General features: G+C 46.4%; 1 protein-coding gene across 2 annotated transcripts in view; it reads left to right on the forward strand.

Moving 5' to 3' along the window:
• ABCC1 (ATP binding cassette subfamily C member 1 (ABCC1 blood group)) overlaps nucleotides 1–27,742 on the forward strand; it is a 137,290-nt gene that overhangs the window by 62,878 nt on the left and 46,670 nt on the right. For both annotated transcript variants that reach the window (XM_053929491.1, XM_053929494.1), the window contains exons 8-12: nucleotides 5,579–5,809; nucleotides 6,504–6,681; nucleotides 7,979–8,140; nucleotides 17,660–17,752; nucleotides 19,450–19,653. In XM_053929491.1, the coding sequence (XP_053785466.1) occupies nucleotides 5,579–5,809; nucleotides 6,504–6,681; nucleotides 7,979–8,140; nucleotides 17,660–17,752; nucleotides 19,450–19,653 (868 nt within the window). The remainder of the gene's footprint in view (nucleotides 1–5,578; nucleotides 5,810–6,503; nucleotides 6,682–7,978; nucleotides 8,141–17,659; nucleotides 17,753–19,449; nucleotides 19,654–27,742) is intronic.

The following is a 27,742-nucleotide window of genomic DNA, read 5'->3' on the forward strand; positions in this document are numbered from 1 at the left end:
TCAACTTTAAGGAAATAGATAAACAGAAATAACCCACCACATATCCATTTTAAAAAATCAACAGAATACTCTCTAGACCTTAAAGGAAAACTAAAAAGGTGAGGGAGTTATACAAATGACATGTATTTCAGTATGTAAATGCTCAGGTGTGCTCTAGAATGTAAACGAGGAGTCACTGGGGAATTGTCTGCGACAGCTCAGCTCTGAACTGCCTGGATCTGCGGGTCTGGAGACCAGACCTGCCATCGCCCTCACAGACCAGGTTTTTGCTAAATGAACACCAATGCTTGGCAAATCCCAAACAAAATATAGTCTTTCCTTAATTTGCACAGTCATTGTGTTACTGCACAGGGGCCCGGCCCTGAGCGGGTCTGCGTGGGGCCAGCTGTAGTGCATGGGTTCTTGACTTTGTGGGAAACATTTCACAACTCTTTCCTGGTGACTCTGACGGTACTGTTTATCAGATCTGGGGGCTAAGAAACAAGGGCTTAGCATAGAAGAGGCAATGGGAGAGCCTTGGCTGGGCTGCCTTAGCTCCCTGGGAAGTCAGAAAAAAGGGCTTTGGGGACAGGTTTAAAGGGTTAGCCTGGGATGAGCTGCCTGCTTCCTAGAGTTTGGGAGACGTGTGCCTGTGGGGAGAGAAATGGAGAGAGGCGAGGGAATGGTGTGGGCTGCTCCCCAGAGGGTCCTTTGTCTAGAGGCTTTTATCTCTTCCTTGTAGGTGGGAATCTTAGGGGAGGTCCCATGGGAGGGTTCAGCAGAATATTCATGAGTTCTCCAGGTGTGCCCTTTCAGGGTCACGGTCCCCTGTGATTGGTCAGTGACAGGGCAGAGGGTCTTTAGTCATTGCAATTGTTCTGGCTGCACCACATGGTTTTGCCACTTTTCTGGGCATGGAGCCTAAATACAACTGAGGCCTAGTAGTTAAACTCTAGGGAGGTGACCTTTTGTATCTGGCTGTAAATTGCTCTGCCAGTGTGTTCAGCTGTCTGCCTCAGTGTCCCATTCCACTTGCCAAGGAAATTTCCTAACTTCTTACTATCCTGTCTCATTTGCATTCCTGAAAAAAATTTGAGGCATATTTAAATTTGTAAAAAAGGAAATACACACAGTGTGTGGATTTCTGTCAGAAGCTGGCATTGGATTCTAGACTTAGGTAATTTGAAGCAGGCCTTTCACCTATGTGGATGCCTGCTGGGGTCTTCCTCCACTGGGACTGTTCTGCGCCTCACAGAAGGTCCTGTCTCTGCCTCAGTCGCTACGAAAAACAGAGAATATGAATTGGCAAAACAAGCCCTCTTGAGAAACCTGTGTTTTTGAGGAAGGAAAAAGCCCTCAAAAAACAAAACAAAACAAAAAATAACATAAAAAGGAAAAACATCTTGAGTTATTTGCATTTGTAAGTGACTTGAAATCCTTCCAGGACTATGTTTTCCAAGGAGGGGCTTTTTGGGATGGGGTTCGGGGGGAAGATCTCTCTCATCTGTGATTTCCAAAACCATTGTCCTACATATTGTGTGCTCTAAGAAGAGTGGAAATGTACTTTAAGTTTATAAAGTCCTTTCTCCATGATTGTAGATCAGATCCACCCTTCTCTGTCATACTGAGTATTATGAGTTGAAGACCATGCTCAGAGTATATCTGCAGATGTGGAATTTTAGTGAAGTTAAAGCCTTTTTAAGTTTGAGATTTCACCTTAGCCAGAAGATGAGAGATCTTATTTAACAAATGACAGACAAAGTCATCAGTAGCTCCTCACTGCTGTTGGGTTGGTCCCAGGCCCTTCCAACCTGCTCTCTTCACCTCTTCTCAAAATCCTTCGCTCTAGGCCTTGCTCATCCTGTTCCCCCTGCCTGGAGCCCCCTTTCCCTCCATGGCTGGACCCGTTCCCCTACCCTGAAGGTCGTGGCTCACACAGGTCTGTGAAGATCTATTTCTCTAACAAGGCTCCTCAATGGTGGGGCTCTCCCCAGTGTTTGGCCTAAAGCACGTGTCCAGTTCCTTCATGGGTGACTGACCGATGGGCACCTCTGCCCACATCAGAATCCAGTCAAGTCAGCAAGTCCCTTTTCCTCCCTGTTTCCAGCTTCCTCATCTGTTTCTGCTGCCCTGTTCTGGGCAGTTTTCCCAACTCAGACCCTCCCCATTTAACTTTACATTCCCCTCCCAGCCTGACCATTCAGATGTCCTGCTTGCTTCCTCTCCCTTGCTGGAGCGCCTTCCCCACAGGCCTCCTACCACTGTTTGTTTGTTTCCCTCCCAGGCCTTAGGCTGATCCTTTCCACTGTTCTTGACCTCTTCCATCCAGGCCTGAGCCGTCCTCTGGATCTGCTTGAAACCTCCCTGGCCCTAAACAGCCCTGGGTTAGCCAGGCCTTGCAGGCCCAGGACCAGGGCCCAGCTTGGGAGGTGGTGCAGAGAACAGACACTGGAGGGCTGAGCCACTCCCTTCCTCTCTGCTCACTGCCTTCTCCTCCTTGCCAAGAAGGCATGTGTGCTAGAAGAAACACCAAAACCCTAGTCAGAAACCTAGCTTCAGGAAAAGTCAGTAAAGTGGGTAGGAAGAGACCTTACGTGGTCACACGGACAACAGGAAAAACATAATCCTCTGTGGTCTGTGGAATGATGCCCTTCTTCCCCAAAGACGTCCACACCCTGATACCCAGAACCTGTGCATATGTTACCTTACACAGCAGAGGGACCTGGCAGCGGGATTAAGTGAAGGATTTTGAAATGGGGAGACTGTTTTGTATTGCATGGGCCAAAAATTGCAAATGTCCTTATAAGATGGGCAGAGAGGAGGTGGGGCGGGGAAGAAGACGCTGAGCTGCTGGTTTTGAAGGTCAAGGAAGGGGTTTCGACCCTAGGAATGGAGGTGACTTCTAGAAGCTGGAGAGCCAAGGAAACCAATTCTCCCCGAGAGCTTCCAGAAGGAACGCAACCCTGCAGGCCCACTTTAGATTTCTGACCTTAGAAGTACAAGATGATACATTTGTGTTATTTTAAGATGCTTAGTTAGTAGTCATTTGTTACAGAGGCTACAGGATGTTGTACAGCTTCGCACAGAGTTCAGATTATACTCTGGGTGTGGTGGGAGGCCACCAGTGGAGTTGGAGGAGAATGATGAGTTTTTAGGATGATCCCTCTGGCTGCTGTATGGGGAGATAGTTGTGAGGGGAGGAAATGGGGAGTGGTGAGGAGGTCCTGGCAGTGGTCACTTGCATGGGTTGGAGGCTGTGGAGCTGCAAAGGGTGAATAGATGACCACACACATCCTGCAAATGGAACGGATGGGACACACCCCTGATCAGACCTGGGGCCCTGCAGGTAGGGGTTGAGGATGACCCCCAAGATTCTGGGCCTTTCCTGTGGCAGGGAGCACATGGGAGAAAGATAAGGACTTGACAGAGCCTAGTCTGGTGCCCACAGTTTGGAGTGGGGGCAGAGCCAGGGCAGGTTGGAAGGCTCTGGTTTCCAGGGGAGAGTTTCACATGGTCTGTCCGGGTGGGCAGATGTGGCATAGATGTGACAAGGAAGAGTCCTCTGAAATTGAATGCTATTCAGTGAACTCATGTTGTAGAAGAATTCTGTAAGTTGTAAATGTTAGAGCTGGGTGGGGATGAAGCTTAGAGTCCACATTTTGCCATTTGAGGATGTTGCTTTAACTGCATTTTGGTAGCTGGGAACCGGGGATGTATCTGTTACTGCACAGCAAGTTACCCCCAAACCTAGCAGCGTAAAATAACAGTGTACATTTACTCTCTGGGTCAGGGATCCGGGAGTGGCCTAGCTGGGTGGTCTGACTCAGGGCCTTCCATGAGATTGCAGTCAGTATGGTGGCCAGAGCCCCAGGCCTCTGACGGCTCAATGAGGGCGAGGGATCTGCTCCCAGGTTACACATGGTTGGCAAGTTAGTGCTGGCTCCTGGTAAGGCCTCACCATAGTGGCTTTCCAGAGGGCCCTTTGAGTGTCCAGTGGGAATGCCGTAAGAGATGGCAGGGCGAAAGCCACAGTGTGTTCTAAACCTGATCTTGGAAGAGGTGCTCTATCATTTCTGCAATATCCTATTTTGAAAGAGGGGACTCCACAGGGGCACGTAGGGTTTTGATTTCTCTACTCCTTGCAAACACTTGTTATTATCTGATTTTCTGATGATCACCAACCCTGTAGGTGTGAGGTAATATCTCTCAGTGGTTTTGATTTCCATTTCTCTGATGACTAATGATGTTAAGCAACATTTCATGTGTTTACTGGCCATTTGCATATGTTCTTTGCTCCTTTTCAAATTGGGTTGTCTTTTTCTTAGTGAATTGGAAGAATTTGTTATGGGCTCTGGTTAGAAGTCCTTTATCAGACTTTTTAAAAAAGATTTTATTTATTTTATTTTTAGAGGGGAAGGGAGGGAGAAAGAGAGGAAAAGAAACATCAATGTGTGGTTCCCTCTCCCATACCTGCAACGGGGGATCTGGCCCGTAACCCAGGCATGTGCCCTGACTAGGAATCGAACTGGGGACCCTTTAGTTCACAGGCTGGCACTCAATCCACTGAGCCACACCAGCCAGGGCCAGACTTTTGATGTGCAAATATTTTCTTCTATTCTGTGGGTTGTCTTTCACTTTCTTTTTTTCCCCTCTTCTCAAAGACTGTGTGAGGATTCAGTTTCTCTATACTGCCTTTTGAAGCATCATTGTTTTGGATTTTGATGAAGTCCAATTTATCTATTTTTTTCTTTTGTTGCCCATGCTTTTGGTGTTGTATCTAAGAGTCCATTGCCAAATTCCAAGGTCATAAAGATTTACTGCTACGCTGACTTCCAATAATTCTATAGTGTTAGCTCTACATTTAGGTCTCTGATCCATTTCAAGGTAACTTTTGTATATGATGTGAGGTAAGCATTCAGCTTCATCCTTTGTATCATCTAGTTTTCTAGCACTATTTATTGAAAAGACTATTCTTTCCCTTTAAATAGTCTTGACACCCTTGTCAAAAATCATTTGGGTTTATTTCTGGATTCTTAATCCTATTCCACCGATCCATGTATGCCCACCTCCTTATGCCTGCCTTAATTATGGTTGTTTAATAGTAAGTTTTGAAATCGGGAAGTGTGAATCCTCTGACTTTGTTTTTCTTCTTCAAGATAGTTTGGCTATTCTAGGTCCCTTGTTTCCATATAAATTTTTGATTAGCTTGTCAATTTCTACAAAGAAGCCGGCTGGGATTCGGATAGTGATTGCATTGAATCTGCTTGGAACGGGCACCTTTCTGTGCCCTTTACGTATTTTAACTCATTTAATTTCCACAACAGCCCTATGAGGTTGGTCCTACTCTTATCCCCATTTTACAGACGAGGAAACTAAGGCCTATAGAGGTTATGGAATTTGCCTAAAGTCATACTGTTGGCCAATAATGGCTGAGCCAGGATCCTGAGTCCATGTTCATAACCACCATGTTAAGATGCCTCTGTGATGACTGGTTTTCCTTGGCCAGGCCTCCCTGGAATGCAGGTTCTCTGGCCCTCCTGTAGTTGGGGGCCTGGGTCTCAGGCAGACCCCACAGGGCTCCACCTTCTTTATGTTTCAGGCAGCCAGTGAAGATCGTGTACTCCTCCAAGGATCCCGCCAAACCCAAAGGGAGCTCCAAGGTGGATGTGAATGAGGAGGCTGAGGCTCTGATTGTCAAGTCCCCCCAGAAGGAGCGGGAGCCGTCCCTGTTCAAGGTGCTCTACAAGACCTTTGGGCCCTACTTTCTCATGAGCTTCCTATTCAAGGCCCTGCACGACCTTATGATGTTTGCCGGCCCGGAGCTCTTGAAGTAAGACCTCTTCCCTCCCAGCTGGGCAACTCTTCACGTCCTTGACCTTTCTCTTGTGATGCTCCTAACTCTCCCTTGGGGTCATGTGACATGCCCCAGGGGGCTTACAGCCCAGTCTCTTCCTCTGCCTGCTATGCTTAGTGCTTTGCTTTATTAGCATCTTAATTAAGGCCACTTTGAGTGCAAGTAACAGAAACCTACTATGCTCCCTTGAAGCCAAAAGGGAGAAGATAGAGGATTGTCTTAGGAAGCGAGAGCATGCCAGATCACATGAAAACTGCAGCCTCAACCAGAAAGTTAGAAAGGAGGTCCCCACTTCTCTGTTTACCTCCCTCCCTCCCTCTGTTACTCTCTCACTGTCTCTTTGTTTCCTCTCTCTGTGTGACTCTTTGGGCCACACATTTGTTCTCTAACCCTCCCTGCTCTGTTCCCTTATGGTCTCTATTTGGTCACCTTTGGGTGACTCAAAGATGGTGAAATGGAGCAGTCAGTGTGAGAAGCCTAAGGCCCCCTGTCACGCAAGAGTGGTTTGGGCAGCCTGCACACTCAGGTCACCATCTGTAAACCTGAAGTACTGATGTTCACTTCACCCGGCTTGGGAGACGGTCAGAAATGCTGAACCTGAAGGACTTTTCCCTCCACGTGCATGGCATGGTGTGATGTCATTCTGGGCTCTGTCCTTGCTCCTTTGCAGATTGCTCATCAGCTTTGTGAACGACAAGAAGGCCCCAGACTGGCAGGGCTACTTCTACACGGCGCTCCTGTTTGTGTGCGCCTGCCTGCAGACCCTCGTGCTGCACCAGTACTTCCACATCTGCTTCGTCAGTGGCATGAGGATCAAGACCGCCGTCATCGGCGCCGTCTACCGGAAGGTGGGTGAGGCCGGGTTGTGGGCAGGTGAGCTGACTTTGACATCTGCTGTGGCTTCAGAATCTGTAGGGACTTGGCCAGGTCACCCTGGGACCACCATGGAGATTGCAAGCCCAGCTTCTGGAGCAGTAGCACTGGGGTGGCTAAATGACTGCCAGTGGCAAGGATTGACAGTTACGCATCAGGCCTCAGCAAGGACGATTTCAGGGGTGAGTCCGTAGGATGTCTCTGAGTCCCCGTGTCAGCCACGGGAGGTTGAATTTCTTAGGTGGTACCTGATTTGGGGAAATCCAAGTTCAAATCCTTGTTCTGCTGTTCCTAGTCTGTGTTTGAGCTTGTTCTAACTCTCTATTTGAACTGAGAAGATAGCCCATTTCCTGGATGACAGAGTGCTTGGCAGGCATTTGGGCACCGCTTTAAAGGAACCGGATTAACTTCTTAGTCCCTGCATTCTTTAGCCTCTAGGGCAAGGACACCACTTGGGCCCCATGGGTTAGGATAGTCGGAAAAAATAGACTAGATCATCGATTCTCAGCCCTGTCTACAAGATAGATGTACTGGGAGAGGTTTAAAATCTTCTGATGCCCAGGCCTCACCCCAACCAACTAAATTAGGATCTCTGAGGATGGGAACCAGGCATCAGTATTTCTAAAAGTCCCCAAGTAATATTGTGAAATCATGTTTGAGAACCAGGGTGATTTTGTCCCTCCAGGTGATGTTTGGCCATGTGGAGATATTTTTGATTGTCATAACTGGGGATGGGGGGATCTAGTGGGGAAAGGCCAGGGATGCTGCTAAATGTCCTATAATGAACAGGACCGCCCCACCAAGAAAGACCCAGACTCAAATGCCAGGAATGCCAACCTTGAGAAACCCTGGCCTACACCTTGGTTCTTCAGTGTGTCTGGGGACCAGCAGCATCGGCATCAGCTGGGAACCTGTTAGAAATGCAGAGTCTCAGGACCTGCCCCAGACCTGCTGAATCAGAGCCTGAGTGGTAACAAACTTCCCAGGTGAGGTTAGTGCACATGTACCAGTGTGCAAAGCCCGAGTTTAGGCGACTTTTATGGTCCCTTCCACATTGAAGAGCTCAAGATGGGGAGGCAGTGAGTGCCATCAATAAGAGTGAGGGCTCTGTGATGAGATGGACGAGCTGGGAAGGCAGGTAAGTTGGCAGGGGAGGAGGAAAGAGTGGCCTTTCCACGCGTGAGCAGTCTCCTTCCTTCACACGCGCCTGGAGGCAGTCCAGGGCTCTTCACCTGCCACACTGACCCTCTTGCCCTCTCCTTTATCCCACAGGCCCTGGTGATCACCAATTCTGCCAGAAAATCCTCCACGGTTGGGGAGATCGTCAACCTTATGTCCGTGGATGCCCAGAGGTTCATGGACCTGACCACGTACATTAACATGATCTGGTCAGCCCCTCTGCAAGTCATCCTTGCGCTCTACCTTCTGTGGCTGGTGTGTGTTTGATGTGGTTCCCAGTCATGTGGGAAGGGACCTCCAAGGGTGGGCGGTGGGGGTGAGGGAGCTGGTGTCCATGATAAGAAGTCATGTAACTCACTGGTATTTATGCTGTCATTTGCTTTTTCTTCTTCTGACCCATCAGCCAATTTCTGGATATTTTATTCCTTTCCTCAGTTGTTTTATGTTCCCTTTGGTGGAATGGTATTTGCATTTATCTTTTTCTTCAAAGTGTATGTAATTAACAACCCTACAACATATACACCATATTTCTGCCACTGTATTCTCCCACATACTAACCTACCCACTTACTCACTGGTCCTAAATTATGTTGGTCAAAATAATATCTCTTGGTTGCAAAGGACAGAAATATATCAGATGAATCAGCAAAGGTATGCTGAGAACAAACAGCTTCTGAACAACAAACAACATAAAGAGACTAAATAGAGATGGAGACTAAACAGAGATGGCTGGAAAGCTAGAGAAGCCCTGCGGGGACTCTCCCTGGGGGAGAGAAGCTGGGGAAGCAGGTGGTGCCCTTGCCTAAGGTCCATTTCCATAGGGCTGATGGGAGCTCTGATCTGGGCTTTGGCCTGTCTGCAAGGTCACCACAGCAGTTAACAATGCCCAGAACCATTTGTGTCTGAACAAAGGGAGCAAGCAGGAGCAGCAGGCTTCACCACCTGTACCTGGCCTTCCTGCTGGGACCACTGTGGTCAGACCAGCCAGTGCCCCAGGAGCCATCAGCACCTGCCTGGGTCTAGCTGAATTCCCCAAACTACCCAGCCCATGAGCCCTCACAGAGGTCATTTCTACACAAGACCATTTTTTTTCTGTAACAAACAAGAGAGACTTAAGAGAGCAAACTGGGGAGCTGCAGGAACTCTCCGGGGACTGCAGGGATTCTCCAGGGTCTGAGGGGCCCGAGAAAGCCATTAAATTTTTTTTTATTTATCCTCACTCGAGGATATGCTTATTGGGTTTAGAGAGAGAGGAAGGAGGGGGGAGAGAGAAAGAGAGAGAGAAGCATCAGTTGGTTGCCTCCTGCATGTGCCCCAACTGGGGATCAACCTGCAGCCTAGGTATGTTCCCTGACTGGAAATTAAACCTGCAACCTTTTTTGGTGTGTGGGATGATGCTCCAACTAACTCACCCACCTGGCCAGGGCCAGAGAGAGCCATTTGTATATCCCCCTCTATTTCCATAGGGGGCGTGGGAGGGCTCTATCCAAGTGCTCTGGCCTGCCTGCAAGGTTGCTGCAGTGTGCTTCTGGACACACCACACAAGCCCATTTCAGCCCCAAACAAAGGGAGCAAGCAGGGCCAACAGGGCATTACTACATACATGTGGCTTCTCCACCCATAGCCTCTCCAGCTAGTTAGGCCAGTGCCCCATATGCCTTAGGCACCTGCTGGGCTCCTACTGGCTGCCAGAACCACCTGACACACACAGCCTACAGAAACTGCTTCTGTATAAGGCCACTTCTCCGAGACTGGGAGAGAGAGCTATTTTGTCTAATTTGTATAAACAAACATAGTCAAACAAAATGAAAAGACAGAAGAGTCTTTCTGTCAAATGAAAGAATTAAGAAAAATCCCCAGAATAAAAACCCTAAGGAAATGGAGATAAGTAATTTGCCTGATAAAGAGTTCAAAGAAACAGTCATAAGGATGCTCACAAACTCGAGAGTGGAATAGAGGAACTTAGGGAGAACAACAAAGAGAAAGTAGAGGGAAGAAGAAAGTAGATTCAAAGAATACAATAACTGAAATGAAAATACATTAGAAAGAATGAACAGCAAATTAGCTACACAGAAGAATGTATCAAAGACCTGAAACCCTAGTGGAAATCGACCAGTCAGAAAAGCAAAAAGATAAAGAACTTTAAAAAATGAGCATAGTTTAAGGGACCTCTAGGATAACATCAAGCATGCTAACATCTGCATCATATGGGTTCCCAGAAGGAGAAGAAAGAAAGGGACAGAAAGCCTATTTGAAGAAATAATGGCTAAAAACTTTCCTAACCTGAGAAAGGGCACCGACATCCAGGACCAGAAGCACCGAGAGTTCCAAATAAGATGAACCCAGAGAGGCCCACACCAGGACATACTGTAATTAAAATGGCCACAATTAAAGATAAAGAGACAATCTTGAAGGCAGCATGAGGAAAACAAGTTCCATATGAAGAAAACCCTATAAGACTATCAGCGAATTTACAGGTCAGAAAGGAGTGGTGGCACATCTTGAAAGTGCTGAAAGAAAGGAACCTACAACCTACAATAATTGCTCCAGCAAGGTTATCTATTATTCACCATCGAAGGAGAAACAGTGTCCCAGACAAGCAAGAACTAAGGGAGTTCATCACCATTCAATCAGCTTTTTAAGAACTGTTAAAGGGTCTTCTTTAAGCAGAAAAGGAAAGGCTGTAACCAAAAATAAGAATATATGGGAAAGAAAAAAATCTCACAGATAATGCCAAATATTTAATAAATACAGCAAATCAGATATTTAAAAGGTTACTATGAAGTTCCAAAGAAAAAAGCATGAAACAACTCAAACAAATACACAGGAGATCCACAACACAGAAAGATCTAAAACGTAACATCGGTAACATAAAGCATGGAAGGGGAGGTAAAAACATGGTCCTTACAAAATACGTTCAGACTTACTGTCTTCAAATAGATTGCTACAGATAAAGCATGATAGATGAGATGGGGCAAAAGCAGGTTTACAGCTCATATGGAAAAGGAAACAATAATAAATAATGATACAAGAATAAACTCTGTTTCTCATATTCAACAACTGTACACCTACTTTTGCCCCACCTGTACAAAAACCTCATGGTAACCACAAACCAATAGTCTGCAAAAGATACACAAAGTGCAAAGAGAAAGGAGCACTAAAGAACAACAGTGAACCACAAGGGAAGAGATAAAGAGAAGAAGGAAGGGAACAGAAGACAGCCATAAAACAACCTAAAAACAATGAACAACATGGCAATAAGTACATACTTATTAACAATTACTTTAAATGTAAATGGATTAAATGCGTCAGTGAAAAAGCATAGGATGGCTGAATGGTTTAAAATCATGACCCATCGATATGCTGGCTATAAGAGACTCAGTTCAGATTGAAAGACACATACAGTCTGAAAAGGAAGGGGTGGGAAAAGATATTCCATGCAAATAGACACAGAAAGAAAGCAGCATCTTCTTGGACATGCCTCCTTGGGCAAGGGCAACAAAAGAAAAAATAAATAAATGGAAATATATCAAACTAAAGAGCTTTTGTACCATGAAGGACCCAAAACAAAAGACAATCCACTAAATGGGAGAAGATATTTCCAAATGATATTAATCCAATAAAGGATTAATATCCAAAATATATGAGGAAACTCATACAAGTTAACATCAAAAAAACCAAAGGACCTGAACAGACATTACTCCAAAGAAGACATACAAATGGCCGACAGACCTGGTGAAAGATGTTCAACATCACTAATCATCAGGGAAATGCAAATTAAAACCACAGTGAGATATTGTCTCACCTGTCAGAATGTCTATTATTAATAAATCAACAAATAACAAGTGTCGGAGAGGATGTGAAGAGGGAGCCCGTGTGCACTGTTGGTGGGAGTGTAAATAGGTGCAGCCACTACAGAAAACAGTATGGAGGTTCCAAAAAATTAAAAATAGACCTACCTTATAATCCAGCAATTGTACTTCTGGATATTTATCCAAAGAAAACAAAAACACTAGTTTGGAAGTATATGTGCACTCCTGTGTTCAATGTAGCATTACTAGTAATAACCATGATGTAAAAGAGACCCAAATGAATGGATACACAATGAAATATTATTTGGCAATAAAAAAGAATGAATTCTTGCCATTTGCAACACAGTGGATAGACCTAGAGGGTGTTGTGCTAAGGGAAATAAGTCAGACAGAGAAAGACAAATACTGTATAATTTCACTTATATGTGGAATCTAAAATAGCAGAATGTGATCCATAAAATAGCAGAAACAGACCCATAGTTACAGGGAACAAGCTGGTAGTTGCCAAAGGCGGGGGTGTGGACAGATGGGAATAAAAGAAGAAAAAATGAGTTGGGAAAAGTAGCAAGGGTAGAAAGAAGGCACTACATTCAAAATATTTGCACTAGAGTCTGCTACCAATGTCTGCTGAGTGATAAGGTGATTAGAGCGTCCCCTGTTTCAGGCAACAACACTTTTTCTGCCCTCTGGTTCCTTGGAGATCTCTCCCTCCCTTTTTTTTTAATCCTCACCTGAGGATAGTAGTTGATTCCAGAGAGAGAGAGCAGCATTGATGTGAGAGACACATCAGCCAGTTGCTTCCTGTATGCACTGTGGTTGAGGGCAAAACCTGAAACCCTGACTGGAATTGAATCAGCGACTTTTTGGTTTACAGAGTGACGCTCCAACCAACTGAGTCACACTGGCTAGGGCTCCTTGGAGATCTCTTGATACAATTTTGTGTTTGAGGCAGATAGGATTACAACATCCAGTGTTATGGCTGCAGGCATAATTGCAACATCTGAGTACATTTTCCTAAAAATTTCAAAAAATCCACAATTTAAAAATAACCTAAGCAAATAAAGGCAATTTTGGGGGTGCATGTGTGTAACTGAAAAGTCCAGGGACTTAAGACATGGTTGGATCTAGGAGTTCAAGGAATGCTGCAGGGACTTAGCTTTGCTCTTTAATCATTTTTTAGTCATGTTTTCCTGCCAATTAACCTTATTCCCAATGGGGTTTCCCTAAGTGGCTTTTATAGCTTTGGGCTTGTATTACTTTTACAGATACTTATGTGGGAGAAAAGAGCACTGCTCTTTACCTTAGCCAGAGTCCTAGGGAGGACTCTGATTGGCCTGGCACAGTCCTATTCACATCCCTGAACCAATCACTGTGAGGCAAGGGGGAAATTCCTGTGTGGTTGGGGACCACTGGTGTAGACCAAAAATAGGCTTCTCTGATTGGCCAGCCTAGGTCACAAGCCCTCTCACTGTGGAAGGGGTGGAGGTATGATTGACAGCCCTTCCACCAGAAGAGGGGCAGTTTCCAAAATCAGAAGATGATGAGCAAAGATGATCATATCCTGTCACATGATTATTCTTTTCTCCTTTCTGAGCCTTTGCATGTGCCTTTCCTTCCACCAGGAGCACCCTTCCATCCTTCCTCCCTAAGGATGAAATGCTCTCCATCCCTCAAGACTGTGACCAGGGCTGTTGATTTTTTTCCTTCTCAATTAGATGGACTTATTCCTCTTTTGAATCCCAATAGCTTTAGTATAGAATCTCGTCTGATTTTACCTTTTAAAATAGTGTTTTGCACACTCAGTGTAACACCCCCACCTCTCGGGAGTGTGTTAGCTCCCGAGACTCACAGACTCGCAGGGTCTTGTTTTTGGAACCTGTGGGTGCAGTCCCAGTGGGGCCTGCTGCATAGTAGGTATGCCACAAATTACCTGTTGATTGGGCTGTATTTTACGGTTTTTGTGTATTTATAGAGCAGATGGCAAATGATTATAAATTCTTTCTCTTAATGAAACTTAGAAAATAAATACTAGAATTTAGATATCAAAATTAATGTCTTTTTGGCACCCACTTCCCCAGAAAGTGCTGCCGTGAGCAAAATATTTTTGGAATACTTCATGTAGAATTACCTTCGGGGTTGGTTTATGAACTATTAAGAAAATTGCTGATTGAGAACTAAGATGGCGGCGTAGGTAGACACATTGCGCCTCCACGCACAACCAGAACTGACAGAAAATTGAACGGCAAGGGGGTCCGACACCAAGGAAATAAAAAATAAACATTCATCCAGACTGGTAGGAGGGGCGGAGACGGGCAGCCAGGGGCGGAGAGGACTCGCGTTGCCATGGTGGGACCGAGACTGGCAGAGTGTGGGACAAACGGACAGGCAGTCTGACCACTAGCAGACCCCGCAGCCCCACACTCGCGCACAGATAAACCTGGATGAACGGCGGGGAGCGAAGCACACCACGCAACCCAGGGCTCCAGTGCAGGGAAATAAAGCCTCAAACCTCTGATTGAAAACACCTGTGGGGGTTGGGGCGGCAGCAGGAGAGACTCCCACCCTCACAGAAGAGGTCGTTGGAGAGACCCACAGGGGCCTAGAGCATGCACAAGCCCACCCACTCGGGAACCAGCACCAGAGGGCCCCAATATGATTGTGGGTAGCGGAGGGAGTGGCTGAAATCCGGTGGAGAGTGGAGCGGGCGCCATTGCTCCCTCTTGGCCCCTCCCCCACGTAAGCCTCACAGCGCAGCAACCAGTGTTACCCCGCCCTGGTGAACACCTAAGGCTCCGCCCCTTTATGTAACTAGCACACCAAGACAAAAAAAATGGCCCAAATGAAAGAACAGATCAAAGCTCCAGAAATAATACAACTAAGCAACGAAGAGATAGCCAACCTATCAGATGCACAGTTCAAAACACTGGTTATCAAGACACTCACAGAATTGGTTGAATCTGTTTGAAAACCAGATGAAAAAATGAAGCCTATGCTAAGAGAAACAAAGGAAAATGTACAGGGAACCAATAGTGATGTGAAGGAAACTGGGACTCAAATCAACGGTGTAGACCAGAAGGAAGAAAGAAACATCCAACCAGAAAAGAACGAAGAAACAAGAACTTGGAAAAATGAGGAAAGGCTTAGGAACCTCCAGGACATCTTGAAACGTTCCAACATCCGAATTATAGGGGTGCCAGAAGGAGAAGAGGAAGAACAAAAAATTGAAAACTTATTTGAACAAATAATGAAGGAGAACTTCCCTCATCTGGCAAAGGAAATAGACTTCCAGGAAGTCCAGGAAGCTCAGAGAGTCCCAAAGAAGCTGGACCCAAGGAGGAACACACCAAGGCACATCATAATTACATTACCCAAGATTAAGCAGAAGGAGAGAATCTTAGAAGCAGCAAGAGAAAAGGAGACAGTTACCTACAAAGGAGTTCCCATAAGACTGTCAGCTGATTTCTCCAAAGAGACCTTACAGGCAAGAAGGGGCTGGCAAGAAGTATTCCAAGTCATGAAAGGCAAGGACCTACATCCAAGGTTACTGTATCCAGCAAAGCTATCATTTAGAATGGAAGGGAAGATAAAGTGCTTCTCAGATAAGGTCAAGTTAAAGAAGTTCATCCTCACCAAGCCCTTATTATATGAAATGTTAAAGGGATTTATCTAAGAAAAAGAAGATAAAAAATAGGAACAGTAAAAATGACAGCAAACTCACAGTTATTAACGACCACACCTAAAACAAAAACGAGCAAACTAGGCAAACAACTAGAACAGGAACAGAACCATAGAGATGGAGATCACATGGAGGGTTGTCAATAGGGGAGTGGGAGGGGGAGAGGGGGGGAAAGGTACAGAGAATAAGTAGCATAGATGATAGGTGGAAAATAGACAGGGGGAGGGTAAGAATAGTGTAGGAAATGTAGAAGCCAAAGAACTTATAAGTATGACCCATGGACATGAACTATAGGGGGGAATGTGAGAGGGAGGGGGTGGGCAGGATGGAGTGGAGTGACGGGGGGGAATGGGACAACTGTAATAGCATAATAAATATATTTAAAAAATTGCTTTGTTTCAGTGAGGGTTGCAGAATGTATTATTGGCATTTGGGGCTGGTTAATTGTCTGTTGTGGGGTGCTGCTCTACGTGTTGTAGGGTGTTTAGCTGCAGCCCTGGCCTCTACCCAGAAGACACCAATAACACAGAACCCCTCTCACTCCCCAGTTTGTGGTGGCCTGAATGTCTCTAGACATTGCCAGATGTCCCCTGGGAGGAAATTCCTATTTGGTTGGAGACCACAGGCTTAGACCAAATATAGGTTTCTCTACTTTGATCCTCAAAGACATGGTATAGAAGAGTGGGTGACAGTGTGGGCTCTGAACTCTGACTGCCTGGGTTTATTAAATCCTGCCTCATTCCATCACTCGCTCTATGACTTAATCCCAAATGTCCCTAAGCCTCAGTGTCCTCTTCTGTAAACTGGTGGTGATGACGGTACCTCTCATCAGAGGGATATTGAGACAGTAGAGTGAATTAACGCAGGTAATGTTTAGGGAACAGCGCATTGTACACAGATGTTCTCAGTTTCTTTTAGTTACTGTTATTTGCTGTGAGCATTCTGAATGCTTCAGTTTGCTGGTAGAAATCACCTCTGTTCTCAAAGGTGGATTAATCTTCACCTCATCGAAGCCATTTGGATCAACAGGAGTATTTTGTTGGAACTAGGACTGGAGCCCTTGCAGGTGACTACTGGGAAGGGACTCATGCTCCTGTTTTTCTGATTGTGTAAGGGGAAAAAAAGAATCACGCAACCCTATAATTCCATCTCTATGTTTCAGCAAAGTAATCCACACAGGGCCAACTTCTCAGGCTGTCTCCTTGTATTTGTGGAATTTGAAAGGTATCTATATTGTCACCTCCTGTTAACCTCTCAGAGACTATAGTTTCCTTGTTTGCAAATGGGATTAGAAAAAATCTACAGTGAAATCTCAAACAGCTCTGAAAATCCAGTTTTTCTTAACTCATTTGGTGGCAAACCTTGACCTGAACAGATGTGAACTATTTATAATATTGTTTTTCTCCATGTGAATATACTTACTTTGCTGCTGAAAAATCAGTACATGTGGTTATGGAGTGCTGTGCCAGGCCTGGTGGGGATGGATGCAGTAGAGGGGCATATACCTGTGTGTCAGGAGTCCCCAAGTGCGTGCCGGGTCGAAGACGCAGGAGAACGCAGGGCTACAATTTGTTACAGCAGGCTGTGGGGAGGGTAGTTGCAGGGTTGAAATTTTGGGGGAAACCAGGTACAGCCTTCCAAGCATCCTTTTAGTGGAGTCACACAGGATGCCCTTGACTCCCCAGCAGCCGGGTGTGACAGCTCGTGGGGAGTGTTGCCAGCCAGGGAAACTCGGCAGAGACCTGCAGTCCAGGGTTTTTATTGGGGGCTGGTCACATAGTCAGCCTCTGCCAGACACTTGCCTAGCTCCTGGACTCCCTGAAGGAAAAGGGAGTTCAGCACACACCATGTTGTTTGTACCAACAGTTTAGGCACAGGGAGCTGCTCGGATCAGTTCTGAGAATGGTGGGAACCCTCCCCAGACCCGAGCTCCCACATGCTGGCCAAGGGCCAGATTTATAAGCAGAGCTTCACACAGGGTAAATCCTTAGGCAAGCTGTGTTAAGTGTTTTCTGCTCAAGACCTTACTACCTTTCTAAAATTCTAAAGTTCAAATTTGCAAAACTCATCTGTTCCCAAGGGTTCCAATAAAGGGTCATGGACCAGCATGTTCTTAAAGGGGTTGTGGCATCCCCTGAGCTGGTCGGGAATAGATCTGAAAAAATGTAATAGCCCCTCATTGGTTTGAAGTAACATAACTACGGAAAGGTTGCTGGCAGAGTCGAAGCGGGGAGGCTCAGCCTGGGAAAGCCCTGTGTGAAGGCCTTTGTTCTCTTTCCTCCCTTAGAACCTGGGCCCCTCTGTCCTGGCTGGCGTGGCTGTGATGATCCTCATGGTTCCCCTCAATGCTGTCATGGCCATGAAGACCAAGACCTACCAGGTAGGCTTCCTGTCTCCACAGGACTCCAGGCCCTAGCCTGTGGTCTTTCTGTGTGGGTTTTAGCTGAGTTCCTTCTGCTCTGGATGTGGGGTTCTCAGCCTTGCCTGCCTGTTGGGATCCCCTGAGGAGCTTTAACAAATGCTGATGTCCAGACCCCACTCCTGGGATTCTGAGTCAATGTGGGTACAGCCTGGGCATCTGGAATCTTTAAAGCTTCCCCGATGATTATAATGGGCAGCCAAGGTTGTGAGCTCCTGAAATCATTCCATCTAGTGAGCCAGTGACTGAAAGCATGTTCCTGAGCCTCCAAGAAATTCCTTATTTCCCAGGAATGTATTCATTTATGTATGTGTGTGTGTGTTTAAGAGGTAAGTAAAAGTTACCTCTACGTTCCCCCTCTTACCTGGGTGCAGTGCTAAACTCCTTAGTTTCAGAGACACTTTGTATTTTTAAAGTTTCTAAATACCCAAGTAGCAGAGTGAATGCCTTCTCATTATTAAAAAAAATGTCGAAGTAATACAAAGGTTTATAGATTAAAAGGGGACGTCCCCTTTCCTACCTTCATTTGCAGTGAACACTGTGAAGCAAATTCTTCTAGAACTTTCTATGCATTAATGTAAATGTAGAGATCTGGTTAAATAGTTAGGTTTGGTGTTGTATGTGTGTGGGGGCTTTTGGGGTTTTTTTTGTTTGTTTTTTGGTGTTGTTACCACATATATTTTACACAAATGGGCCTGTTTGGCAGCCTGATGTCGTCATTTGACACCATGCCTTGGGGATCTTGGGCTTGCCACAGCCTGACTTCATTCTCTTGACTGGTGCCTAATGGTCCATAGCAGAGACGGGCCAGAGTTTTTTTCTCTGCTCCCACGTTGATGGCTGTTTGGCTATTTACAACATGTCTGTAGCATTTCAAAGGAGGGGGCCTGACCTCACTGATGATGCCTTAGGAGAGATGACTTCAGGGTGTGGGCCTGTTGGAATGAGGCCTCCTCAGGCGCGGCCGGGGTGGGGGGGGGGGTGCGGGCAGGGGCAGGGGAGGGTAGGCAAGGAAGGGGGTGTGTGGCTGTGTCAACTTATCATCTTGATATGTAGGCTTCCCTGAGCAGCCCACCTCTGAAACAGCTTCTTAAAGTGCCCTCATCTGCGGCCCAGGCATGACCATAGCATTTAATGATTGGGTTCTCGTGAGCATTAAATGACTAAATGCATGTAAAGTGCTCAGAAACGTGCCCGGCATATGGCAAGAGCCAGATGCTACTAGAAATATTTAACAATATATGGCGCGGGCACCCAGGGGTCGGAACCAGTCGCAGCTGTTGTAGGAGCACTTCGGTATTGTAACAACCACACACTGGCTGCAAATTCATAAAGAAAATAACAAAAGGAGAGGAAAAACCCAATATGATTTCTCTCATATTTGGATCCCGTTCTTCCCTGGATACCTCTCGATCTAATAGGTTTCTTTGTGTCTAATTTAATGTGATTCGAAGCAGGGTTTTTCCTCATTGATAAGAGTCCTTGGAGTGCTCTCAGGGTCAGCAGTAGGGTTCATGGCAATTATAGGTTCAACTCAGTTTTGGCACCCTAGGAAGGCCCCTCCTTAATTGGTAGGGGTGTGGAGTGATGGTCTGATGCCAGGGCCAGAAGTGAGTGGGCCAGCCCCAGATGCGGGTTGATCGTTCTTCTCTTTGAAGGTAGCCCACATGAAGAGCAAAGACAGTCGGATTAAGCTGATGAATGAAATTCTCAACGGGATCAAAGTGCTCAAGCTCTACGCCTGGGAGCTGGCTTTCAAAGACAAGGTGCTGGCCATCAGGCAGGAGGAGCTGAAGGTGCTGAAAAAATCTGCCTACCTGGCAGCCGTGGGGACCTTCACCTGGGTCTGCACACCTTTCCTGGTGAGTGAAGCCAGATTTGTCTTGGCCCATATTATTTTATGTTTTGTTTTGTTTTTATACCTAAGTAGTTTTTACTTGTTGGAATGTCACTATTCCAACAAGGTGCTCTTCTATCATTCCCTTTAAAATCGCCACACACACTCACATCCTTTATTTTATTCATCATACTCGGCAGCTTCTAACCCAGGGTACTCAAAGCAGCCAGTTCAGGAACTGTTTGCTACAGGACCCCTGTGAAATGAGGGGTTTGCACCAGAATGTCCACCAGCACTCTCTGCGTCCTTCATCGAGCAAGTCTTGCTAAGCATAGAAGCGTCCGCTGAACCAAACTGCATGCTGATTGCCGTAGTTGAGCTACATTATGGTGTCGGGTCCTTATCTATTGCTGACTGGCCACACACTTGTATTGGCCATGACCTGCGCACCACACTTTGAGTGGCAGTGCCAAACACACTCCAAAATTTACTTATTGTTCCATTTATTGTGTCACCACTGGACTGTCAACTCCAGGAAGTCAGGGATTTTGTCTTATCTGGTCACTGCTGTATCCTCAGTGCCTAAAACAGTGCAAGTTGGTGCTCAACAAATATTTTTCATTGATTGTAAAAAAAAAAAAATTCAAACCATGCAGAAAGTTATAAAATGAAAAATATGTTGTCTTCCCTCCCATCTGTCCCTCTCCTCCAAAACGACAATTTCATGTATCTTTTCAGAAAAAAAGATACATGAAATACATTTATGTATACATTTATGTATTTGGATATTTAAAAAATATTTTTAATATATTGAAATGGAGTCATACTATACTTTAGTGTTCTAGGCCTTTTTGGATTTAACTACATAACCTCTCAGTTCCTGCTCAGATCCGCTTCATCTGTTTTAACGAATGCTTGTGCGTATGTAGGTGTGCCGTAGCTGACTTAACCTGTCTCCCAGTCCTGGCTCTTTAGGATGGTTCTCATCCTTTGCTCTTATGATCCACGCTGCAATGGATGCTCCAATATATGCATGGTTTGGGGTAGTTTAATGGGACTGTCCCAGGCTGGCTAGCTTTGAAAAGTTTAAAGATGACAGTGCAAGCTAGTGTTTTACAAAGGTGGTCCCAAACCAAGAGACTGTATGGACATCTCCATACCACACGCAGTTGATAGTTAAGAATTGTTAAGGATGATTTCAGATGATGCCCATGGTGGTTTTTTTTCTCTCTGTCTTGGTATTCTAACTATGTCTTAAAATGTTGTGCTAATAATGGTTATTACTTAGTTATATCAGCAAATATATATTCTTATGGGAAGTTCTATGAACCAAAAGCACACATTTTCATAAGTTTCTATTAGACTAACATTTGCTTCATCACAGCTGAGTTGCAGGTGGAATGTTTAAGGAAACTCCTGCTTTTTTTTTTTTTTTAAGGTTTTATTTATTTTTTTAGAGGGGTGGGGAGGGAGAATGAGAGGGAGAGAAACATTGATCAGTTGCCTCTCTGAGGCCCCTAACTGGGGACCTGGCCCACAGCCCAAGCATGTGCCCTGACTAGGAATTGAACCAGCGACCTTTCGGTTGGCAAGCCAGCACTCAATCCACTGAGCCACACCAGCCAGGGCACCAGTCTTTTCAGTGTTTGTCGAAGTGTATTCATTCTGACACTGGATTTTATTAGGCTCAGCTTAATGTCTCCAGAGTCCGAACCCTCCTGCAAGGCGGTGTGGGGAGAAGCAGTGATGCTCACACTCGAGGGAGTATTGGGATCACCTAGGAGGCTTGCTAAGGCACAGCTCTCTGGACCCCACCCACAGTTGCAGGTCCAGTAGGTCTGGGTAGGGCCTGAGTATTAGTAGTTCTAACATGTTCCCAGGTGCTACTGATACTGTCGGTTTGGGGTGCACACTTTGGGAACCATTGGAGTAAATCCTCACTCTTCAGTGTGGTTCACAACCAGCGTGGTGTTACCTGGTTGCGTACTAGAAATGCACACCCTCAGGCCTCACCCCAGACCAGGTGAAACAGAATCTGAATTTTAGCAGACTCCCCTCAGGTGGTTTGAGAAACAATGACAAAAAGTAGGAGTAAGCAGACTTTCTGTATAGGACTAGCTAGTAAGTGTTGTATGTGTTCTGAGCCATATGGTCTCTATCACAACTACTTAGTGTAGCCACAGATAATACATAAATGAATGGGTGCAGCTCTGTTCCCATAAAAATTTATTTATAGACACTGAACTCATATAATTTTTGCATCGAAAAGTATTATTATTTTGATTTAAAAAAATGTAAAAGCCATTCTAAGCCCAAGGGCCAGACATCAACAGATGTGGACCACGGGCCATAGGATGCTGACCCCGGAATGGAGTGTTCTTCTGAGAGTCAGGACATCTGCGGAATTCTGCTGCCAGCTCACATCGTGACCTGCAGCCAGTCGTGCTGCCTCCCTGCCTCTGGGTTTTCACATATGAAACGGGAAGGGGTTAGGCCACAGGGATGTCACATGCAGAGCCCTGCCCTGCCCCACGTCCCTGCCCACACCAGACATCCGCAGTCATTTGGGGTGTTCTTTCCTACCAAGTTACGTTCGAGCAACACTCCAGGTGACCAGTGTCAATTGCCTAGAGTTGGCACAAGAAGTGACTTGACATCTCTTAGCTGTTCTGGGACTCTGTATTCCTAAGACCCCCCCCCCCCCCCCCCAGCTCAAGCACTCCAGCATTCTGGGTTAGAAAGTTCTGCCATGTCATTCTGTTCACACTCCAGTCTCCCTGACCGTCCCCAGGTACTTGACACCCCTCTTTGAGTTTTAAAAGTAAAAACAGTATAACACTGGATGGTAGTTGTATAGCATGTTCCTTTTATTATTTTTCTTTAAAAAAAAATACTTATTTATTTTTAGAGGGGAAAAGAGGAAGAGAGAGAGAGAAACATCAGTTGACACTCTCACGCCCCCAGCCCTGACCGGGAACCAAAACCAGCGACCCTGTGGTCCACAGGCCAGCGCTCAATCCACTGAGCCACACCAGCCAGGGCAATTTTTCTTTAAGCTGTTAAATAGTCTCTACGTGTTTATAACTGTTTATTGTATTTTGTATATGTGATACATTTTGTTTTAAAAACAGCCATGCATTGCCGTGGTAAAAATAGTTAAAGCTGTCCTGAAGGACTTGCAACAGGGTTTTGTGACCTCTGTGCTGTTGACACTTGGGACCCGATCTTTCTTTGTTTCTTTGGTGTGGGGGCTGTCCTCTGCATTGTACAGCGTTTAGCAACATTCCTGACCTCTACCCTCTAGACAGCCAAGTGGTGCCTGTCCCTCCACTTCTCCAGTTGTGACAAAACAGTCTCCAGACATGCTAATACACTGCCGCCCCCCCCTCCCCCCAGCCCGGCTTCTTTTGTGTATTTACAGAGAAACCTACATATGCAGCATAACAGTGACTATGTGCAATTAGTGTCATTAAACGTATAGCTCTTTTAGTTACTTTTATACAAGTGATAGCAGTCAGTCAGAAATCCAAGGTATTTGAATTGCTTTTTTTTTAAATAAGAAAATATCAGCAGTCAGAGGGAGCAAGTGTCAGGGTTTAGTCTATGGTTTGTATGCTCTTAGGACAGGGGACCCTCTTCCCCATTACCCTTTCCCCTGCACATTAGATCCTCTGATCAGACTGAGTTTCCAGCTTGTCACCAGAAAGTGCTGACCCTTCATGTATCATCTCCTGCCGTGGACTCCACTAGGAAGCTGCAGCAAGAGAAGCTTAAGAGTGGGACTGGCTTGACCTTGAATCTGCCACTCATTTTTGGGGTGGGTGATGGGCTTCCCAAGATGGAGTTTGTTGAACTGTTGGGCGTGAAACAGATGAGCCTGGGTGTCAGCTGGGACCTGGGCCATGGCTGAGACACCAAGGCCTCTGACTACATTAGGATAAAATATGTGGCCCTCGGTTTCTTTGGAAGGTGTTTGCACATTCACTGGTGAATTCCTGTGCTTTAAGGATGATGAGATGTTTACCCACTGTAGGTGTGATGGAAGACAGAGGCCTGGGGAAGTCAGACAGGAGTGGGGATGCCATGTAGTGGGATTGATGGGACTGTTTTTCTGGGGTATGGAGCCTGGCATTTATCCACTTAATGCACTTTCCTTAAAATAGCATCTGCAGGCAGCCAGCAATATTTAGCATTTTCCGTCTTGGAAGATTTGTGCGCTTCTTGCCTTCTGCTTACCTTGTTCTCCCTTCATTAGATAATTACCATTCCAGGTGGTAGTTTCTGTTGTAGTTCTCTGCTGACCAGATCATACATGGACAGTGTGGGTTTTTTGCTTGTATCCCTAGAACACAGGGGACTTGGCAAATGGTGCACACTCTGTAAGTGTATGTAGAGGGATGACTGAATAAATGAATGAATGAAATATTTGAGGAAACTGTTAGTCAGGAACTCTTTGAAAGAGGCAGAACTCTTTCAAAGAGTTCTAACTCAGATTGACTAGAGTGAAATAAAAAGAAAGAGGGATTTTTGAGTCACAAAACTGAAAGTCTAGGAAAGTGCTGGTTTTAAGTATGGCGAGGGTTTCAGGAATGGCTGGATCTAGGTGCTCCAGTGATCCATATCCATCTATTAGCTCTGCTTTCTTCATGGTGGTTTTTTCTTTGGTCAGATATATGCTCACTGTGCAGTTACAATTCATCCTGTCACCTCAGTATAACTCCTGTGAGGAGAGAACCTCCTTTCTCTGTTAGTTCCTGTAAAGCTGTGGGATTGAGTCTTGTTGATTCCACTTGGCTACATGTTTATCCTGAATCACTACAGCCAGGGAGACAGGAAGCTTGAATTGACCCTGCCTGGTCATGAGTTTGGGGTGGAGTATGGGTGATTCATCTGTGGCTGAAGCTCATAGACTGAGATTGGGGGAGGTTCAGTTCCCCAAAGAAAACTGAGGTGTTCTTACCAGCACCAGGGGAGTGGATGCGGGGCAGGCAGAAAGAACAGATGCCCACACAAGGAGATGTCAAGTTATTTTAGGGGTTGGGCTGGCGTCGATAGTTTAGCCATTTGCTGCAGTTCTCAGTGGTGGCACTGTTAGCACGTAGAGTGGGACCGTTGTTCTTCATTGTTTGTGAGGGATTTCTCCCATCTTTACTCTCACCCATTATAGCGCGGTAGCCAACCCCAGCTCCCCACCACCTGCTACCCCAGTCACCTTCACACACTTCTAAACACCCCCTGATAGACAAAACCTGGCTAGTACCTATTTCCTACTAGACTGTGAGTCTCAGTGAGATAGGCAGGCTACTCCCTGGGTCCAGCTGGCAGGAAGCTGGGGTCCCATTAGTTGCCTGAAAGCTTCCCTTTCTCCTTACACCCTGTTAGCAGCTAGACTGAAGGACTATCTGCAAGATTTACTTCCGTGGTCACTCATGCATGCGTGCTAGCAAGATAGACTGTCCTTTCGGTGACCTTCCATCATTTAAATACTAAAAAAGACACCCCTGGGTGGAGATTTAATATGCTAATGAGACATGTGATGCATGAAGAAGCGTGTAGTTACACTATGCAGACACCAAAGAGTCCCCACTTCTGCATATTTAGATATCACACTTAGATGTCATCTGTCCTGCATCAGCGTATTTAAAATTGTTCCCTAGCTTTTGTTTGGGGAGCAGCATTTCTCTTTCTCCCTTTATATGCTATCTCCCTTGGCACACAAACTGTATATGATAAACCTCTCACCTAAGTACTACTTTATCGGGAACTCTCTTGATTTCTGTCTCAGGAGTTCCCAGAACCCAGGGTGGTTCAGTGGTAGGATTCTCGCCTGCCTCCTGGGTTTGGTTCCTGGCCAGTGCACCAGGCTCTACGTCGGTTTCTGGTGGTCTCTTGATTTCCGTCCTGGGAAATCACAAGAACTCAGGGTGCTGATACCAGGATCTCCATTTTGCCTCACCTCAGAGCACACAGTGCCTGGCACATAGTCGGTGCCCAGTTAGTAATTGATGAATGAATGAATGACCCCTGCTTTCTGGAGAAGCCAGGCCTGTGGGTCTGACAGGGGCCATGTGGTGTTGCTCCCTCTCTGCTTGTGCCCTGTGCTGCCGGCAGGCACCCGGCAGTGGGCCAAGGGAGCTGGTATGTTCTGGTGGTGAGATGCTTGAGGCCTGGTTATCTCTACTGCTGAAGAGATACATCTGAGTGTATGCCCTCCTGCCTTCAGGAGGGTCCTACCCACTCACCCATCATCTGTCCATCTATGCACCTACCCACACACATTACCTGAGTATCTGCCCTGGTCCAGGTGCTGTCCCAGGCAGTGATGATAGAGCAGTGAATACCACAGGCAGAGTTCCCTGCCCTCATGGAGTGTTCATTCATTCTAACTGGGGGAGACAGATAGCAAACAATAGGCATAATAAACACATCACAGAGTGTGCTAAACTGTCATAGGTGCTGTGGGGGAAAAAGATTCAGGTTACAGCCATGGGGAGGGCATCCGTTTTACAGTTGTACCTAGGACGCCCGAAGACCTCACTGAGGAGGCGACACTCGAGTCTTTCCCTGATGGAGGTGAGGGGCCCTATCCGGGTGAGCAAAGAGTGAGTGGAAAGGCCCTAATGCTGGGCTGTGCCCGCCCCATAGAAAAAAAGACCGTGGAGGCCAGTGGGGCTGGAACAGAGTGAGCGAGCGGGAGAACGGTAGGAGAAGAGGCTGGACAGCTGCAGACAGTGTGGGCCCCAGGGCCTAGCAGCTACAGTAAGGAAAATAGACTGACTTCGGTGAGGTGGGTTTTAAAAAAAATAATTTGTTATTTTTATTGCGATGTAATTCACCATTTTTAAGTGTAAAATGCAGTGTCGTTTAGTACGTTCACAAGATTGTGCAACTGCCACCACTATCTGATTCCAGAACATTTCCATCGCCTCAGAAAGAAACCTTCATTGGCAGTCACTCCCCATTCCCCCTACTCCCCCAGCCCTCGCACCCACCAATCTGCATTCTGTCTCTGCAGATTTGCTCACTCTGGAGAGTTCATTCAAATGGAGACATATTGCTCTGTGTCCCTTGGCGTCTGCCTGCTGTCACTTAATGCCTTGTTCAGGGTCCTTCACACTGTGTGTGCCAGTGCTCCATTGCTTTTTATGGCTGAACGCTCTTCCTTTGTGTGATGTGCTTGGGGAATTTCGAGTGAGGAGCACCTTCGGACAAGAGATCGCTGCCTGGAAGAGGGGAGCCGGTGTGTGCAGGCATCCCAGGCATCAGGTGCCCGTGGCCTTTTGAGCGCCTCGCCTCCCTCTGGGCCATGGAGTCGGGAACAGGGGTGTGCTTTGCCGCAGGGTCACCCTGCCTGTTAAAGTCGGAGCCAGAACAGGAACCAGCTTGACTCCCCGGTGCCTCGCTCTTGGGACTGGTTTATAGATTCTTTAAGAGCAGGCCAAGGAGCTTGCACTGAGTCCTGTAACAAATAAAAACAGCTGCCGTACGCTGCATTTGGCTGTGCCCTGGGCACTGCGCTAAGTGCTGCACCTAAGTGCCCGACTTCCTGCTGCAGCAGCTCGGCAAAGGGTATCCGGATCCCCGCTTTCTAGGTGGAGGCTCGCTCGGAGAGGTGAGGTGGCACACCCAGCTAATATGTGGCCAAACTTATGGTTTTAATTTTTAAGCTTTACGACCTTCTAATGGGTAACAAAGAAACGAGGCGGCTGAGACCTGAAAATATACTGAACCACAGCCACACCAGAGGCTTAACCTTGAATCTCCTGACTTCCAGCTCCCCGCCCTGGGCTCAGTTTCTATCCCCCCACCCCAATGGCTCTGGGAGTCTGGGGCTAGTGCAGGGCTGGGGACTTTTGTTCATTGGCCAGGTCTGAGGTTTTCCAGACTGCTTCTGATAGCAGGTGCCAGACGACCTTGTGGGACGCCTGTTCTTACCCACCCTTGGTGACACCTGGCACTGCTGTCTCCCCAGCAGTGAGGGTGGGGCACAGAAATTCACCCACTGATCTTTTCCCTCCCCCCTAAGCCAAGCAGCCTGGCCCTGGATTATTCAGGGCATCCCTCATTTCTCCTGGTGAGGGAAGTGATGTGCTCTTGTCTCTAACAACCGAACC

Source organism: Desmodus rotundus, chromosome 1, assembly GCF_022682495.2.
Source record: "Desmodus rotundus isolate HL8 chromosome 1, HLdesRot8A.1, whole genome shotgun sequence".
NCBI classification, from domain to species: domain Eukaryota; kingdom Metazoa; phylum Chordata; class Mammalia; order Chiroptera; family Phyllostomidae; genus Desmodus; species Desmodus rotundus.